This window comes from Saccopteryx bilineata, chromosome 8 (assembly GCF_036850765.1).
Source record: "Saccopteryx bilineata isolate mSacBil1 chromosome 8, mSacBil1_pri_phased_curated, whole genome shotgun sequence".
NCBI lineage: Eukaryota > Metazoa > Chordata > Mammalia > Chiroptera > Emballonuridae > Saccopteryx > Saccopteryx bilineata.
Window position 1 is genome coordinate 20,876,192 of NC_089497.1, and position 20,610 is coordinate 20,896,801.

General features: G+C 40.9%; 1 protein-coding gene and 1 non-coding gene across 6 annotated transcripts in view; one reads left to right on the top strand and one right to left on the bottom strand.

The window, feature by feature from the left end:
• VGLL3 (vestigial like family member 3) overlaps positions 1-20,610 on the bottom strand; it is a 48,103-nt gene that overhangs the window by 11,238 nt on the left and 16,255 nt on the right. For 4 of the 5 annotated variants that reach the window (XM_066241026.1, XM_066241022.1, XM_066241021.1 and 1 more), the window contains exons 3-4: positions 11,619-12,165; positions 3,591-3,727 (exon numbers count right to left, since the gene is read on the bottom strand). In XM_066241026.1, coding sequence (XP_066097123.1) covers positions 3,591-3,727; positions 11,619-12,165 — 684 coding nt within the window. The remainder of the gene's footprint in view (positions 1-3,590; positions 3,728-11,618; positions 12,166-20,610) is intronic. The other variant, XM_066241023.1, reaches the window with a different exon arrangement.
• TRNAV-AAC (transfer RNA valine (anticodon AAC)) lies at positions 4,286-4,361 on the top strand. Its single transcript has one exon. It is a non-coding gene; the product is annotated as a tRNA-Val (tRNA).

A 20,610-nucleotide genomic window follows, 5' to 3' on the forward strand; every position in this document is an offset into this window, starting at 1 on the left:
CACAGCTAAGTGGTGACACAGGACCCAGAATCTATTTTTGGGGGGTCCTCTACTTTTCCCACGCACATCTCAGAACACACATTTCTACATCTCTGCAAATTTTCCTATGTTGGCCATCATTTTAATGTGCCCTTAAGTGTTTTGAGGGTGAACATAAATTAGTAATAAAATTAATTTTCTTTTCTCCTTTTTTTCTTTACTTGTTTGTTTCACACACATACATATGCATATACATGCACACATACGATTTTTTTTTGTTCTAAACTCTTCTCCTCTCTTCCTTAAACTCAAATCGGTGATCTCAACACCCGCAGCCCTAAAAGGAAGTACATTTGACCAGCTAGTTTTCTCTTCTTTCATTGAATTACGTGTGCATGCACATACCACAGACACATGTACACACTGGTTTCCTTGCCACCCATTTTAGGCAAGAAATGCACATACATGCTTTTCTGTATCTTTTTTGGTTTTTTAGTCAATGATACCACAGAGGATCCACTCATAGTTCCCCTTCTTCACAGCAGTCACTTGATTCCAGAGTTTGGCTACTGTGAACATTATCACAACCAACAACTTTGTACGTATATCTTTATATGCTGCTGCTTCATTAAAGCGGTAGAGACCCACAAGGCCAAAGTTTATGAGTATTTTAAATTGCAATACATTTTCTAGTTTACTTTTAAAAAAACTTTTAACTCCTTAATTTTCTACCAGCAATGTATGATAAATAGCATTTTTCCTAAAGTATGGTGCATTTTACAGAGGTTCAAACTGACACACACAGACACACACACCTGACTCGTGTGGCCATGCGGTTATTTGTGTTATTAAGCTAAGGCAGGGGTCCCCAAACTTTTTACACAGGGGGCCAGTTCACTGTCCCTCAGACCATTGGAGGGCCAGACTATTAAAAATACTATGAACAAATCCCTATGCACACTGCACAGATCTTATTTTAAAGTAAAAAAAACAAAACGGGAACAAATACAATATTTAAAATAAAGAACAAGTAAATTTAAATCAACCAACTGACCAGTATTTCAATGGGAACTATGCTCCTCTCATTGACCACCAATGAAAGAGGTGCCCCTTCTGGAAGTGCGGCGGGGGCCGGATAAATGGTCTCAGGGGGCCGCATGTGGCCCACAGACCGTAGTTTGGGGACCCCTGAGCTAAGGCATCCTAAACCACGCTGGCTGCTCTCGGAAAGCTCCTGCACTCATCCCGTAGGGCAGGGAGATCTGTGAGGGAAAAGTCCACGCTTCGGGCATTGTGACATATGGCACCGTTCTCTGGACGGAGGCCCAGAAGAGCGCCTGGACAGGATCGGCAGGGCTCTGGGACAGCAGTGGAATTTCATTAAGGTCCTGCAGGATCCAGCCGCGGATGCTCAGCACTCTGACAGCAGGGCTCTGGAATGCGCTTCTCCCTCTGATTCACCATCCGGGTCCTTTCCATGCAGAGCTCACTCTCTGGCTGGGATCTCCCGGCACTGTGCATGCACCTCAGAGATGGTTCCCATTACCCTTCTGGTCATGAAACTGTCATTCTGGACAGGCGCCCTGTACAACTAATGCCATTCAAGAGTGCATAAATATTTTAACACCCCTTTGGTGGGGAGGGGGTCTCTCTGTGAAAAATAAACTTATGACATAAACCATTTAAAAAGAAAATGTTTTGCAGGCAGGGTGAAGCAATTGGTTGTTAATTGCTAGAGTCCTGATTGTTACCAAATCATTATGAACTTTAAAAAAAAAATCCAGGGAAAGTATTAATTCATAAACATTCTGCCTAATGTTTTGTTAACCAGCAACTGTTGCCCTGTGACATTTTAACTCTCCAGATTCAGATCATGCCCTCAAGGTAAGAATCCAGAAATCTATAAACCTTCATTGAACAGCACAACTGCCGCTGAGAAACTGGAATGCAGGCTTCTGCAAAATGCTATTTTTGATGTGTTGACTCGCTGAAATGAAATGACTGGAAGTCAATGTCTAAGCCTATTCTATCTTAGAGCACCCCTAAAATTTTCTTCATTTCCTTATCATTTTTAATAATCACTAGTAATGTTAAGATAGATTCCAATAAATCACTAACCCTATAACCTTCAGAACTGCAACAACTAATACATATGTTCGGTGAGGCAATGTGTAAGGAGGGGAACTTCTTTAGCTGGTCACCTTCAATGGAGGTTATTTTGATGTCCTCTCTTCTCTAGAGTGAAAAATACCTTAGTACTTTATATTTTATATAAATCATATTATCCTGTTAATTATTCCTGTGACTCTCTGATGATTTCTTTCCAAATTTACAATCTCAATCTCTCTCTCTCTCTCTCTCTCTCCCTCTCTCATTGTAAAATCTGGAATGGGAGCATTATGATCTGAGGTAAACATTCAAATATCTTAGGTTGGTCACTTTTGGTTTCTTTTAGTACTTATTTTTCAAATGTATATGCTCAGAGACAGAAATAATTTATTGGATATTTAGCTCCATGATTTTAATTCCATTAATATACTCAAAGACATTTAAAAATTAGTAACACCTTAAAACGGGCTGTTAAAATAGTTTGGCATGGTTATTCTGAGAACTTTTATGCAATCACAATGTTTCTGTCCAGGCTTCCAGCACCAGACCGTCAACAAGGAGGCATGGGGCTTGCGATGTGATCTAGCAAGACGGCAGACACACAGGATGGATGAAAAAGCAAGTTGCAATTTGATGACCATCCCTCTTTCCTAGAGAGAAACTTCCTCTTCATTTGCTGCTCTGATGCATAGCTATTTTTATCCTGCTTTTTTTTTATTTCCTATGTTTGATGAAACAAAGATATATATGTCTCTACTAACAAATAGAAATGGGAACATCTGTATAATGTTGAACAAGACTGAACACCAGTATCTCAACTGAAATAGTTTAATTGGCCTATTTTAAAGTGAACGCTATGTAACAATTTGGGGCAATAATAATTCCACCTTAAATCTCATTAAAATAGTTATAATTTGTAAGTGAGGGTGCTTTCACAAAACATTCAGATTAAAAAATTCAGATTAAGCCAGAATATTTCAATGTAGTTTACAGGCCTTATTCCATGAAGAATTCAGAAAACCATTTAAAGTGACTTAGCTAATTATGACATATATTATCAGACACAAAGTGTCTATGGGAAGTGTAAATAAGGAAATTTGTGTACTCCAAACTTCCCTATTGGTACCCAGTGCTCCTTATCTAATATCAGATTTTAAGTCCTTAGAATTTTCTTTCAAGTTTCTTATCAAAATCATTCTATTCACAGATTTATCAAACCCATTTGTGAAAGTCTCTTCAGAAATAATTTATTTTATGCCTCAACTCGTGAGAGAATACTAGAAACATAGCTTCCTGTACTTACAGAAAATTTCACAATCTGCATTTAGTAAGTAATCTGTAGATCTAGTAACTACTGTAGTTTTGTTACACTTTGCTGAGCAAGAATAAATGTCCCATCCTATGATACATAATCACCTGGGGCAGAATCATCAGTCATTGAATCTCTTATTTCTGTAAATGTATAGCTAATATTTACATGACAAATTTTTTGATGGCCTGACCTGTGGTGGCGCAGTGGATAAAGTGTCGACCTGGAAATGCTGAGGTCGCCAGTTCGAAACCCTGGGCTTGCCTGGTCAAGGCACATATGGGAGTTGATGCTTCCAGCTCCTCCCTCCCTTCTCTCTCTCTGTCTGTCCTCTCTCTCTGTCTCTCTCTCTCTCTGTCTCTCCCTCTCCTCTCTAAAAAATGAATAAATAAATAAAAAATAAAATAAAATAAAATAAAAAATTTTTTTGAGAAGCCAAAGGATACATCAATATGTTAATTCCTTTTACCTCCAGATTTCCTGAACCTGTGTTATACTAAAAAATGTTATTTGGGGGGAAGGAGGGAGTAATTTTAGCTTACCTAAATATATCTTATAAAAAAGAATATGTGTACCTCAATTCTAAACTGTTTATATGAAGTAATTGTGACATTCCACAAAGTAAAAAAATAATTTTATAATAAATTTGTAGCTAAAATAACATGAGGGATTCTAACAAAAATAAATCTGTGGATCTAGAGATGAAAATAATCTCAAACCATGAGCAGCTTGTGTTTATAAAGAAGAAGTCATACCATAAAACATGACTGATTTTCCTTTTGGTAGATTTAAATACAGTGGATGAAGTAGAACTTATAAATAAAGTCAACTCTGTATTTCAATAAAAAGACCTCATTAACAAATTTTTACTTGAAAAATTAATTCACGGCCTTGGCCAGTTGGCTCAGTGGTAGAGCATCAGCCCAACATGTAGAAGTCCTGGGTTCAATTCCCAACCAGGGCACACAAGAGAAGCGCCCATCTGCTTCTCCACCCTTCCCCCTCTACCTTCTCTCTATCTCTCTCTTCCCCTCCCGCAGCCAAGACTCCACTGGAGTAAAGTTGGCCCGGGTGATGAGGATGGCTCCATGTCCTCTGCCTCAGGCACTAGAATGGCTCCAGTTGTAACAGAGAAACACCCAAGATGGGCAGAGCATCGGCCCCTACTGGGCATGCTGGGTGGATCCCGGTCGGATGCATATGGGAGTCTGTCTCTCTGCCCCCCCCCCACTTCTCACTTCAGAAAAATACAAAAAAAATTAATTCAAACTGGATGAGATATGGAAAGTTGTGTGTCTTATTTTAGGTAAATTATTGTCAATAACAAGAAATAAGAATGTGAGCATTTCAGTAAAATTCATGGTATCGTTATGGCAACTAAAAAAGAAATAGGTCAGAATTTACTTAATGTCATCACAAAAAAATATCTGAGCAGAATATATAGAGACGTATTCTTGCATTCATATATGATATCTAATAACATATTATCAAAATCATAAATATATTCATGTTTAACTCTTGTCAACACACAAAGGGGCCAATACTCTGAGCCTACTGAAGTTAGTCCTTCATCTCCTGGACCCACCCTTCGTCTAGGTATTAATGCTTGGCCCCATCTACCCTTCTTAACGTACTACAGAGCAGTTTAATGCAAAGTAAAAGTCATCAATAAAAGTTTAAAACCATGGCTTTTATTATGGGTAAATAAACAAGCTAAAAAACATTTTCCAAAGAGCATTCCTTGAAAAGATAATCAGTATGTTAAACAAAATGTGCCCATAAGAAAATCAGAGTGGAAAAAAATCTCTTATTAAAATTCAATATATTTCTTTCCTAAAGAATGTATAATAACTTTTTACATGATGAAGTAAATTGTGATCTCAAAGGCAGGCATATAGTCAGGCAATGTTAACTAATTAATTTCACCTCAGACCTCTTTTTTTTTTTCCCATTAAGTCCTTATTACTTGCTGAAATCACTGTTCCCACAAAACCCAGTTTTGAGACTGTTAAGCAGAATGAAGAAAGCCTAATGTGAGGTTTGTGATAACAGTGTTTTGGTAAAGGTGGGTATTTTCACGAGGAGGGTGGACACAGATGCCTTAGGATCATGTCAATAGGTATGCAGTATCTATTTTAAAAAGGGAGCAATAAACAAAAGCAAATCAGGCATGACAGAAGAGAGAGCCAGGACACCGGTGATGCAAGTGAGGCCCCCTGGGTGCAAAATCTAAGGAGGTCTGTGTAGATGGGACCCTGAGAATGAGAATGTCTTCAGATTTTATGCCTGAATCACCTCACTCCTCTCACCCCATCTTGGAACCTTCAGAAAAAAATGGACTGTTTCACTTCCTTTTAGTGCCAGAATTTTGCCTACAAAATCTCAGAACTCTATTACTATATGGTGTAATCATTTTTAGTTAATTACCAATATAACAAATGCCTTTTGAAAAAATGTCAAGAAATAATAGAAGTTTATAAAATAAAAAGCGACACTCTCTCAACCCCACAGTTCTACTCTTACATATATACCCAAGAGAACTGAAAACAAAACTTGTACATGAGGGTTCATTGCAGTATTACTCTTACTGGCCAAAAACAGAAAGAAACCAATTTAAAAATAAACAAAACGTGGTATGTCTATCCACACAATGGCAAAGTATCCACCCTCATTAAGAAGTAAAGTTCTAATACGTGCTTCATGGATGAATCTTAACAACAGGCTGCTAAGTGAGTGAAGGAAGACACAAAAGGCCACATACTGTATCATTCTATTTATATGTACTGTCCAAAAAAGGAAAATGCATACAAGCAGAAAGTAGATTAGTGTTTGCCAGGGCACACGGGGTGGGCAGAGGGGAAATTGGGAGTGACTTCTAAGAGATAAGGAATTTCTTGTTGAGCTGATAGAAATGTTCTGGAATTAGATAGTGTGGATGGTTGCACAACATTGTGAACATACTAAAAACCAAGGAATTATACATTTTAGAACAGTGTAGCATATGACATAATATAATCTCAATAATGATTTAAAAGCTACAAAAGCGAGGATCTGTTCACCTTCCCCTGTATAGCTAGCAGGTATAGAATACCTATCAGGTGCAGAGAACATTGGCAAATGTTTTTGCTTCATTAAGAAATGTGCCCCAAACCCTACAGCAAGTGAGTGACAGAGGTGAGCCTATAAAATCAGACAGTCTTCCTTCAAAGCTCAAGGTGCCCACTAATTACTAATGAGTAATAATCATTAAAAGTAGAGGGGGTATATAATTCTAGATAATTGTCACTGAGGAAGTTCAGGTGCATAAATGTGTGTGTGCTTACGTGGAGAGATGAAAACTAAACACATGGGACTCTATGAGGGTCAGAAACCTACAGCCTGCGTATCAAATCGGGACTAGTGTCTGTTTATATACAGAGCCCATGAGCTAAGTCTAAAAACATGGGTTTGGTATTTTTAAATAATTGAGACTGCAGGGAATACAAAAGAATAGCATTTTATTACTCATAAAAAGTATATAGAATTAAATTTTCAGTGTCCATCAATAAAGTTTTATTGGAATACAACCATCCTCATGGCAGGGGAAACAGCTATGTTAGGCTTGCTCCCTGGTTTACCGGCTGCAAGCACTTTGCTTAATTAGTGCGTGAACACGTGGCAGCATCACGTGTAGAGTGTATGTAAAGCAATGGGTTCTCGTGCTCAGAGTGGACTGCAGATTGAGGGTTGCCTGCCTGTCACTGGGAGGGGCCATTTTGCTGTATGTTTATCTGAGAAGTAGTTTTCCCCCACCTTGTTTGCTCATCCACCGTTGTAAGACTCTATTAAACGGGAATGGCCCAATGCTTTCTGGATCCACAGTTTCTCTACCATCTGCCTAAATCCAATGTGGACCTGCCTGGCCTCGGCCACCAGCATTACACTCATTTATTTAAGTTTTCTATGTGGCTTCTTCTATACTACAAAAGCAGAGCTGAGTTGTGGTGACAGACAGCAAGACATTACAAAGTATTAAACACTTGTATCAAGCCTTCACAGAAAAATTCTGTTGACTCTTGGATTTTATCATACATGATACTTTAAAACTTTACTTAGAGCCCTGGCTGGTTGGCTCAGTGGTAGAGCATCAGCTTGTCCTGTGAAAGTACCAGTTTCGATTCCAATCTGTGCACACAGGAGAAGCGACCATCAGCTTCTCCATCCCTCTCTTTTCTCTCTCTCTCTCTCTTTCTCTCTCCCCCTCCCTCTCCCCTCCCCCCTCCTCCTCCTCCTGCAGCCATGGCTCAAATTGTTAGAGCAAGTTGGCCACAAGAGCTAAGGATAGTTCCATGGCCTCGCCTCAGGAGCTGAAATAACTCAGTTGCCAAGAAACAAAGCAGGGGCCCAAGATGGGAAGAGCATTGCCCTGTAGGGGGCTTGCTGGGAGGATCCCGGGGATCCTGGTCGGGACACATGCGAGAGTCTGTCTTTCTGTCTCTCCTCCTCTACTTAATTTAAAAAAAAAAACAAAAAACTTTAGTCATTAAGTTTTATATTATTACCTTCAAGATTTCCTACAGACAGCTGCAAAATAAAACTGCACCCAAAGTTATTAAACCTTTCCCCTACTGATGACAATGTCGTATCTTTTATCAAACTGCTCTGAAAATAGTTGCATTAATTTATCTCTTAATGTTTTGAGAAGTTTCACACCCGTCTCGCCCGAATGCAGGCTCTTCCCTCGGTGTCTCAGGCTGAACGCAGCCACCATTTAGGGCTCAGGTCATGGTCATGGTCAGGTCAGCGCTGCATAGACTGGATAAAGGAACCCATCTCATGCTTCCCAACTACCGTATTTCCTTCCTTTGGCCTATTCTACAGAAACTTCTGTTCTTTCATAAGCAGTTAGAAAAGTGGAAGAGGAGCTGTTATTAATGTCTTTGGTCCTCCCGTAGCGGATACTGTGATGGGCACTGATCTCTCCTTATTCTGTGTGGAGACATTCATTCCCCTGCTGTTAGCAGCTCATAACTTTCAGTGGTCTTTTTATTTCGGAATTGCCTTCAGCTGAATAAAGCCATCTTGCCTAACATCACGTCCCTTTTCCAGAGGCAAATCCACCCAATATTCAGTCAGTGCAGGAACATAAAAGCCCACCCACCTCGACTGACAGCAGGACAATTATAAGAGGTCACCTGAGCTCCAGTGCTCCCCGTGGAATCAACTAAGGCTCAGTTAAATAAGCTTAATCACAGTGAGACCTCTTTTTACCCAATTCTTCTCACATCTCAAAGCTGTTATCTCAGAACATTACCTTATGAATTGTCTACAATCAAATCTGCATCTTAGAGTTTGTTTCTCCAGAAAACTGACCCAAAACATTGCCCCCTGACTCTTCCCAAAGGAAGAGAGGTGTAATATTTGATATGATGCCTGAGTTTAGGAGAGGTACACGAGCCCACATGGCTCAGTCCTTTCCTCTCTCTCACTGGGCCAGCGCCCATGCGGGAGACGGCATGCTCCACCTGCTGCTGCTGATTATAATATAAGCATACCAGCATCACACTTCAGACTGTGCTTCTCAGATTTCCTTTCACAGTAACGGTGCTCTAACTTGTGTGACAAGGAAGATGTCTATGGGAACCTTCTCTGAACTCTAAGTTGGATCTAAATTTAGCCCAGGATACTACAAAGTTCAGTTGGAGCAGTAAGCCAAATCTAGGATCTCCAATTTAACCTGATTAACAATTGTGCTAATAATTTGATCTTTATTTCATTGATTCTATTATCTTTTTTTTTCTTGTTTAGATCAAAACTATGGGACAGGGATGAATTATGACCATTATCCAAAACACACAGTGACAGAGTATCATTGCATATGTCCAATAGGTAAATCTTCACTCTTCATTATTCACTATTAATAGTCTAGTTTAACAGTGTAAATTAACAGTCTAATTTACATACGTCCACAGGGAGATGCTGCCCCAGCAATTCCTTAGAGAGAGACAGGCCTTAGTTCCTGTCCTTCTCAACGGAACTTGAGTATTTGCAATGTAGGCAAGCTGTTTTCTAATAGAAAAACTAAAATTGTTTCCTTACTTGGAAATGAATCACAGAAGACCTATTTCAGAATTAAAGAATTCAGAGCAATAACATGTATAAAGTATCTTATGTATAAGTCTTATAGAGTGGGCGCTCGATAATGTTGATTCATAGCTCAGAGAGAACAAAACTATTCTCCTCTCCACTTCCAAAATGTAGGAAGATGGTTTTCATTAAAAAAAATATATTTAAAGCTAAAGTTATAAACATCAGTTAGTTAATGAGGCTCACACCAAAGCTGACAACTACAGAAGTATATAACAGGTAACAAAAGTAGAAACAGAGAGCTCAAAAAAAGCAACCACATCCATTTTCTGTCTATATATTATGGAATGCTCAGAGGGAAGGCTTTGGACCAAATGGTTTTTCCCCCTAAAATTCACAGGTTAAATCCTAATGCCCATGAGGTGGAGACTCTGATAGGTGAGTATGTCATTAGGGCAGAACTCTCATGAACAGAATCAGTGATGTGATGAAAGAGATGCCAGAGACCTTGCTATTCCTTATGCCATTGGGGCAAACACTGAGAAGATAGTGTCTGTGAATCAGAAAGTGAGCCTGCACCAAACACTGAAAGCGCTAGAACCTTGATCTTGGACTTCCCAGCTTCCAAAACTATGAAAACTAAATGTTTGTTGTTTAAGCCACCCAGTGTATGGCATTCTGTCATAGCACCCCAAAGTGACTAAGAAAGGAGGGAACACCTTCTTTGCCTACTAAGGACAGCACTTAACTCTGGCCACACAGGTGCCATGGAAGGGAGATAAGAAAGAGCTTCCAGAATTCGGCTTCCCATGGTGGCAGCTACCAAACGGGGACTGTACTCAGATGTCGCCCCAGGGATCCAACAACTCAAGAGTTGCCTTCATTCCGTTGGTATGTGGCAAGGAAGGAAGGGAAGCCCATGGCGGTTAGCCCCATCCCATTCTCTTCTCTCAGGGAGGGAGGACCAAGTCCCCTGCTGGTGTGTTTAGAAAACCAGTTTGAGCCCAGGGACTCAATAGGAAGCTGAGATGGGTGAGGCCAGGCAATGGCCAACACTGGAAAGCTCAGTGCAGATCCAAGGACCAAGGTAAGACTATCCCACCCATGTCAGCGTGAATGCCGGGCCTTTATGACTCTGTGGGGTCCTCTTCTGTGAGTCAGCACTCAGATGAAGAATCTTGAACGCTAGAGAGAAACTAAGGAAAGACTGAGTCTCTTTCAACTTCTGGAAGGAAAGTTCTAATATGTCGTGAAGCGTTTCAGGAAAAGAACCGGGAACTGGGCGTACAGGTGGGTGACACTGGAACGCAGGAGGCTCTGGGGCTGTAATCACTGACTGGATGAGTATTTTTTTAGCTGCTGATGCCTGTGATTTCATGAGCTCAGAACTATTAATACTACTAATATGACTACTCTGGTCCAACGAACCAAGCTCAAACATTTAGCACCATGACCTTCCGAACTAGTGAATTCCAGAAAGGAGCTGAATGCTCTGGGAATAAATATTTCCCTTACCTTTTTTTATAAATCTGTTGAAAATAAAACTTTATAGTAGTTTTATTAAGTCTGGTATCATTTAAAACAGAGAGGGAGAGAAAGAAAGAGAGAAAGAAGGAAAAGGAGGGAAGAGAAGGGAAATCCTGCTTCTTAAAAATATGTCTCCTAATCGTTTTCAAAGAGTAGACCTGGACTACATTCCAGAAAACAGTTTATTTTATACATCACAAATAAGACCTAACATAAAAGGAAAAAGAACTGAAACATACTATTTATGATTTCTGTCAGGCATTAGAGCACACACACGAGAGAGAGAGAGAGAGAGAGAGAGAGAGAGGAGGGTTCAAGAATATGCTCAGTACCCTTGATACACGTAAGGAACCAGAGATTCCAGTCCAAAGGGACAGTTGACTAGTTTAAGAAACGGGAGGGAAGCCCCAAGACCTTTCTCAGGCTGTGCTCCATGAACTAGTCCTACCAGTTTCCGCAGGAATGCAGGAATGATTGCAAAATCGTTAGGTCCCCTGAACATACTGGCAAAGCTTAACTTGGGCATATAAGAGGAAAACATATTTCAAAGTCCTCAGAACATCCCCCACCTTCAAATGTTTATTTCCTAACTCTTTTTTTTTTCCTCTTTGTGGAAAGGAGGAAATACAGCGGCTCACCTGTGTCAAATCCCACGCTTGGCACTATGTCCACAGTCCCGTGGAAGGCGCCGGCCCACGCTGAGGTAGCAGTGGTGACTGTCGTCGACTCCGTCTTGGTGATGTCACCCTGGGGAGCAGGAATCCTGGCTGCCCGCACCGCCGGCATCAGCAGGGGCCCGTAGGACGCCTCCAGAGCGGAGCCGGCGGAAGATGGGTGGCGGCGGTGGTGGTGGTGGTGGTGGCGGTGGTGCACGTGAGCGTGGGGGTGGTGGTGCCGCAGGTACACGTCGTGCACGTGGCTGTAGGGCGGGCTCACCTGAGATGCCAGAGGGTAGTGCCAGGACTCGGAGCCGGGCGGGGGCGCCGCGGGGCCCGGCTGGTGCAGGCCGTGTCCGGGCCAGGGGCTGGGCTCGGCCGCGGGGAAGGCGCCAGGGGGCGCCGCGACCTGAAAGTCAGGGTGAACTCCCCCCAGACACGGTGCCGGTGGGGGCTGGTAAGAGCTGGTCCAAAAGGAAGTCGGGAAACTACTCCTCGGACTTGCGAGAGCTGAGCTGTCTGAGAAGACAGAAAAAGACATTATTGACGTTAAGATGCAGTTCGGAGACAGACGTTTCGCTGCACGCCCGATACTTGACAGCAGGCTGATCAGTACGCCCTTCTTCTCCCCCCAGAGAGGTGGGGGGAGACGAGGAAAACCTCTGCGCTCCCCTGAGAAGTCAGTGCAGCGCGCACGGTTCAGGTGCTGAAGGCGTCCCCGCCCCGCCCGCGGGCGGGCAGCTGACCCAACCACAGTCCACGCTGCTCAGGCCTGAAAAGCTTCCTTTCCCCGGGTGTCTTGCTGCCATCAAGTCTGAGCAGAGGCCGTCGTAGGTCCCTACCTCGCAGGCAAAGAAAGCTTACACCGCACATGTGGTCCAGGGAGGTTGGAAATGAGGCTGTTCACTAACCTCTTTTAAATGCAAATATAATTTTCACTCAAAGTAAACATTTTAATGCTGAAAGGTACAAATGGAAGTAGGGGTTGCATAGGCATCTCGTTTATGCTCACCAACCTCATTCTCCATCAGGAAGAGCACGCTAAGCTGACTTTTTTCCGTAGTGGTCTGGGAGTCCCTGCACTGACAACACTCACAGTTAACATTTAATAATAGTGACCAAATGCCCAACACCAGGCCAATGGGTGATCTTAATGCAGCCTCACTTGAGCTCTCTGAGGTAGTTATGGTTATTTTGCTATTGTTATTCCCACTTTATCCATGTAGAAATCGAGGCAGGGAAGAAGCCCAAGACTTCACAGCTGGAAAGAAGGAAACTTGAGCTTCCAAGATGAGTAGCCCGCCTCCTGGGTGGCCAGCATTCTTCATCACTGTGCCACAAGAGGGCACAATTGTAACCATGACCTGAACATTAGGATTACGTGAAGATTCTATGGAAATCAAGAGACTCAAGAAGGAGTCATGTTGGAAAAGGTTTCTGGGAAGAGGAAATACTGAAAAATAGAACTTGAACATAAATTAGAAAGAGGGATAACCTTCCCCATCACTTGCAATTTTTCCCACTCAATCCTCATAACATGTTTATAGATAACCGACTATGGACCAGACATAGAGAGGTCCCATATGATCTGACATATGCCACTGTCTGATGGGGGACAGATAAACATACCAACATGTGCCTGGCACACAGGACTGTGTCCTGGCAGGTGCCCTCATGGGGAAAGCCCAGAGAGAAGGCACAGAAGCGGCCTAAGAATGTGACTGCTAAATTGAAAGGAAGAACAAGGCTGGCCTTGCGAAGAAGCAGTGGAGAGTGCTTTAGGCAAATGGAAATGTATGTGAAGGAGGCCAAAAATTACGAATACACACTTAATATAGATAAAAAAGTATTTGAAATATTAAATGAGTTCAGTGGGCAAAAAGGTGGCAAAAGTTTAGACTAGGGTCCAAGGAGGTCAGAGGTGGGTATGGCCTTGCCAACCATGTGCTGACCGTGGGTGCTGTCCTGGGAAGGTCTCAGTGAGCTTTGAAGGGTTCTGACCTAGAAACTGAGATAGTCAGATCTCTATGAAGAAAGATGGATGCCTCCAGTACTAACCCATGGCCATGGTGTGGTGTCACTGAGTGAGCACTGGACTGGGAGTCTAGAAAGCTCAACCAAAGAACCAGCACTTAACTCTGACCCTGTCTCATTTTGTGACTCCAAATGGACCTGTGGCCTCTCTGTGGCTCAGTTTCTTCCAACAAAATTGGAGGCACTTGAACAAAAATTCCAAGTACCTTCTGGCTCCACACTTCTGTCACTTGAAAAAAGTGGTCTGTAAATTATTTCTATCTCTAGGTAAAGAGATAGAAAAATACCTTATTCTAGATAAAGATAAGGTTGCTCAGCACATTAGTTGTCCATGTATACAGTAAGATAGTTTCTTAATACTGGGTTCCACACAGACACAATAGCCTTTCCAGGTCTGCCCACTAAATAAAGAATATGCCAGGAAGTACTCTAAAATACAAGCATTTGGAACTCTGATGTATCCATGTTCTCAATTTCCAGGACAATTTGTTTAACATCAGGGAAAGCTTGTGCAACGTGAGTCAACCAGCACACGTGTCACCTGACTTACACAATTAGGGTATCGCTGTGGTGTTCAAGCATTTCCTTTCTCTAGCTTCCCTAACAGCTGTAGAGCCTCCTTTCCCATTCTCACCCTTCCCCATTCTCTCCCGGTCAGCCCAGAGCTGTCATCATTCACTCCATTCATTCTGTGGACTGACAGCTCCTCACATCTCACATTCAAGTCTCTACCCTATAGAATCTCCGTGGATCTCAAAACCCTTGCGGAAATCTAGGAAGTGATCATCTTCTAAAGGCAAAGAATGAAAGTATAAATCATTCTTCAAGTGTTCAAACAGTCCTGGCAAACTTTTCATTGAATACATTTATTTGTTTTGTCATAATCACAACACATCAGAAAACAGCACTGAAAATGAAACTTACTGGCACTGTAACAAATACGTTTTATTTAAGAATGCTCTCCCTTTGACATACAAAAAAAAATTGCTGCTAATGATGAGAGAAAACTGTGCAAGCTGTGAGAAGAAAATTCAATTTGCCTTAAATGATGGCCACCACAGAATATTTCTGTCACACCCACAATGGAAGTTGTTGATGTGTAAAGTGTATAGCCCATACAAGCCGTTTACAGAGGCTCTTTAGAGCAAATAATGCAGCCCTGCACCACCAAGCTGCTACATTGCTCTCACAGGTCCAATCTTTGCTACCAAACCCTTCATTCTACTTGTAACTTTCACCCCCAGTGGGGTCAGATCCTATTATAGAAACTGTGGGACCCAACCCACAGGTGTGTGCCAGAGATCCCCTTATTAAAATCCACCATTAAAATATCAAAAGCACTGAGAGTACATATTTCTCTGGATGCTTTCCTTTTATTTCTTTTCATTTATAGGTACATGGACCCAATTTTATTTTACAGATGCTTAAGCCTTTTGGACAGACATGTACAATGTGAATAATGAATAAATTCCTTACAAAAAAAACCCTTGTCTTATTTATGAATTATTGTAATGTGATTAGTGAACACATTATCATTGAAAGTGAAGCTCTATTTTTAAAAATGCACTTGATAAAGTCTGGACAAAGCTTTAACATGCCCCCAGGGAAAAATAAAATTAGAAGCAACTTAGTGTTTTCCCAGTTGGTATGTCTCCTGAGATTAATACAGACTTCGCAGAGATCCATGCAGACCTTTCAAAAACAATGTTACATTTTACAAGTAAATGAAATGATGTTGAATAGAAAGTATATTTATAGACAAGTTTAAACTTCAAAAACACTATTTGGTATCCTGATAAGAGAAAATCTTGATACTAAGAAACAGATGATATGCCTTTTTCCATGCTTGGGAATCAGTGTCCTTATTTCATTTGTATGTAAATTTTTTTCATTATATGACTCTTTGCTTAGGAGAACTTAATCACAGCCACATTTGTTGGAAGGAAAAGCTTATGAGAAATTGTGCACGAGCTATTTCCATGCAATATTACTTTTCAGGTTAGTGGGGGCAATTCAGAACTGTATACTGTTAACATTCCGGGTGACTGTGGGATCAGGTAGCTGGATGAGGTTAACACTGACAGTCCGACATGTACAAAGTATCTATACTTTAATTCAATTTGCATTTCGGCTTAAAAATATTATACACATATCCTTATTTCTAAACAACAACAAAATGACCAAATTGATGTATTGTCTATTATAACTCACCCAAAGCATACCCAGTGATTTCCCTGGGTAATTTATACCGGAAATATACCTCAGAGATAAAGAAGACTTTAACTTGGACCATCAAGTGGCTCTTTCAATTCTTAATAGCTGGAGTACCTTTTACATAAATTCTTTAACGTCTCTTAGGGCAAACAATTTGATCAAGAGAAAATTCAACATCTATTAAAAAACACATTGTACTACTTAATATTGAAAATAAGTATATTAAAAGGATAACAAGACACTAAAATGTTACAGAACCAGGATCTTAAATTATCTTAAAAATCTCTGGAAAACACATCCTTAGAATAACATTTACCTTTTTTTTATTCATCTCAGTGAAAACTGTGCTACTGCATTTTTAACCTGAAGAGTCCACACTATAATTCCTATCTTCTTCTGCTTCTCATGAAAATAAGTTGTTGGGTCAGAGGTCAAAGGATATGTATTCTAAAGCTTTCTGTCGCTCAGGAATTAGATGTTAGCATTCTGTGAAAAGATTGCTTTCCATTACTTTGTCCTAGAGCCGCTCAAAATGGGCGTTGTGGCTGTAAAATGAGAGATTCCAGGGGTGATACCCACATTCCTCGGAGGCAGGACCGTGAGGGGCGTCAGACCTCACCGTCTTCCCACGTGCCTGCTCTAAACTTCCCAGCAGCGCCCGTCCCTGCAGCACCTCCTGGAGCTGCTCGCAGTTCATCTGCCTCCTTCCCAGTCTCAGCCGGTTCAGAAACCGGCCCTCCTTTTCCATTCGCCCTTTGCTCTTTTAGGAGAGCACTCATTTTCAGAGGTCTTTTCTACCAGAATGAGTTGCTCCAAGCACACGCTACTGAATCAATCAAGCAGCAAGTATTTTGCCACTACCAGAAGGAAAAGTGTCAATAAGTTTTTATAGCAGGGCTATATCATGCTACGGCTCATCCTCATTACTCCCCTTTCCTATACATGCACGCATGCGCACACCCTCTGTAATGGTCCTGGGACACTGAGATCAATGCAGAAACATATCTGGGGGTTGAGGTTCTATTTGGATGGGGATAAAAGGACAATCAGATTCATTAGGTTTTCTTAACTGAGAAGCCCTATTCAATTCCTGCAAGAATATATTGTGAAATAATAGGGAATTGATGGTATATTGTGCCAAAGTACAAATATTTACTGCCAATTGTTTATCTAACAGCTGCAAACACCTAAAGAGGACTTTCCTCACACTATCAAGATACACACTCAAAGTAAGACCATTATTCCATCATTAGCCGAAACTCTATTCTTCTCTAAAGGTTTATATTTAACCTGTATAAACATATACAGGTTAAATATATTATGCAATCAAATATATTATGCAATCAAACATAATTCAGTTTTAAATTCCTTTGTAGCACTGTAGCACTTGTGTAGCACTGTAAACTTCCATGCCATCAATTAGACCCTTTAATTTAATACAGCTGGTCAGCAGCTCCTGCGGACTCCTTCCTGTCAATAGCCCTGAGGACCTACTATGTCCAAGAAACTGTGTTTCTGCCAGAAATACAAACTTCCAAAACACAATGTTTCTTTATAAAGATTCAAGGCTGATTGATGCAAAAGAAAAAGAGATGGCCCTGGCTGGTTGGCTCTATGCCTAACGTGTGGATGTCCCGGATTCACTTACCGGTCAGGGCACATAGGAGAAGCAACCATCTACTTCTCCACCCCTCCTCCTCTCTCTTCTCACTCTCTATCTCCCCCATCCCCTCTGGCAGCCATGGCTCGATTGGAGCAAGTTAGCTCCAGGTGCTGAGGATGGCTCCATGGCCTTGCCTCAGGCATTAAAATAGCTCAGTTGCCAAGCAACAGAGCATATCCCTAGATAGGTAGAGCATTGCTCCATAGGGGGCTTGCCAGGTGGATCCCAGTAAGGGGCACATGCAAGAGTCTGTCTCTCTGCCTCCCTGCTTCTCCCTTAAGAAAAAAAATTTTTTTAAAAAGAGAGAGAGAGAGAAAAGGCATCTGACCTTGATCTAGCACCTTGCATCAAGCCCTATGCCAGATTCTTCATATACATTATTAAAAAATCTTTATTATAACCTTAGGAAATGGGTATCCATAAACACATATTATGGACTTGAAATTGAGCCCAGAGAGATGTTAAGTAATTAATGCCAAGTCACATTGCAACCAGACAGTAATAAGGCCCAAAATTAAACCCCAAATAAACAGAATCCAACGATTACATTATCCAAACCTATATTGCTTTGGCAATGAATACAAAACTCCCAATAACTCTCTTTGCTATATATGGGAATCTCAATTTATAATGCCTCTCTTTAAGATATTAATTTCTAAATCTTTATGAATCTATAAATTATATTCAAGTTATATATATATACTTATCTAAAACTGATTCACAACTAGAAACAACTATGACAAAGTTTTATTCACAAAGTCAAAGGGAATAATACATTTGAAGTCAGAGAACTTTACAGAGAAAAGATTTCAACTATCACTTAATTCAACCTCTTTATTTTACAAATAAGAAAACTGGAATCAATGATTTTATATAAGTTATTGCTAATAAATTCTCCATTACCGACTTTTGTGTTTTCTAATCTGGGGTACATGGTATGAACTTGGTTTTTATAAGCCAGTTACTTAATTATTCAATTTGTATTTATTGCATATCTTCCATATAAAAGTGCATTATCCCAAGTATACGGAAAGATGGAAATAGAAGAGCACACTGTGTTTGCCTTGGCTACTCTGATAAACTAAAGGGACATAAAATACTCTAAAAATTCTTGTTTCTACCTTGTATTCTTCATTTCAGTCCAAACTCACTAGCATTTTTACTTTGCATCAAACACTGCAAACTCAGTCTTTACTCAGGGTCTTTGCAGTGAATGCTCTCTCTGACCTGAATCATCTTCCCCTAGATATTCATGTCGTGAGGAACACTCTTTTTTCCTTCAGGCCTGCACTCAAATGAAATGGTCTCAGAGACAGCATCGATTATTACCCTAAGTAAAATGGTCCCTTGCATTTCACTATACATTTATTACTTGCCTCTTCCATTAAAACAGTCCGGGAGTGTAGAGCCTTTGAGACTTGTTTACTGATACATTCTCACTACCTAGAACATAGCAAGACCTTGATAAATATGTGCTGTGTAAGTCATGAATAAAAGAGGAGCTAGATTTGAAGCCCAGATTTCAGATCATGCTAAGAAAATTGTAACAATAGTTACTAAATCATTACCATTATCTACCATTTCTATACCAAAATTTGGCATCTGTCCAAAAGGCTTCTTTATTGAAGCATGCAGATTCTAGTAAAAACAATGAACTGTAAAGTTTTTGCATAGACACAACACTTCACTTAAAACTATTCTGGTTATGCCTGACCAGGCGGTGGTGCAGTGGATAAAGCATCAGACTGGGATGCGGAGAACCCAGGTTCGAGACCCCGAGGTCCCCATCTTAAACGCAGGCTCATCTGGCTTGAGCAAAAAGCTCACCGGCTTGGACCCAAGGTCGCTGGGTTGAGCAAGGGGTTACTCGGTCTGCTGAAGGCCCACGGTCAAGGCACATATGAGAAAGCAATCAATGAACAACTAAGGTGTCAAAATGAAAAACTGATGATTGATGCTTCTCATCTCTCTCTGTTCCTGTCTGTCTGTCCCTATCTATCCCTCTCTCTGACTCTATCTCTGTCCCTGTATAAAAAAAAAAAAGTAAAACTATTCTGGTTATGATACTAGACAATCACTCCTACTTCCAGCTGTAATTTTGGTCCCTTGTTTCTACATTCCAGGTTAAATAATTATTAATGCCTATGTGAGTGTGATAAGAGATGGCCATTGTTTTATTAACTTCCTAGCACAAATTTTTCTGACAGGATTTATTATTTATATATCAAACTATTTGTTAAAGATAGCTAACTCACTGAAGTTTTCTTTTTACCCTCCACAAGTTATTCAACGTATTCACCACGTGCTACCAAATAGGATATTTGTTGATTACATAAACTCTTAGGTTTCCTAGGACTAAGTTTTCAGTTCTGTGGGAAGCGTGTAATATGTATTAACCAGACGACAAGGTATGATTTCCCTTCCACCTCTGTCAGGGTCTTGGTCACTTGTGTTTGTATTCTACCTTCCCATTATAATCACTGCTTATCTTATTATTCTTCATATTTAGGGGGAAAAAAAAAGAAGAAGAAGAAACGGAGGGAGGGAAGGAGGAAGGGAGGGAAAGACAAGCATCATATCTACAGACCAGGCCCAGAAATTTCATATGGCCAGAACCTATTCTACAACGGAGCAGAACCAATCCTCTGATGTTGAGAAGGAACCAACCACCCTTCATGTCTCACCTGCCCCCAACCACAGGTAGCCTACCACAGGTGACCAGCCTTTCTTCATCATCGGATCATGTGGGGCAGTTGTTAAAGTTTGATTTCCAGACCCTTCCTTTAGAGACACCGATTCAATAGGTCTGAGTAAAAGGTCTGCAATCTGTGTTTTAATAGCACGGGATCAACGACTATCAAATTTGAGCCTGCATCTGAATTAGTGGGAGCGCTGGTTAAAACACATCTTTCTCTACCCCTGAGTTTCTGGTTTAGTAGGTCTGGGGTGTGACCCAAGAATCTGTTTCTCGTCCTGGAAACCACATTTTGAGAACCATTTTACTGGATGCTTCAAATAATCTGGTGAGTTCAAAAAAAAAAATGACCCTAACA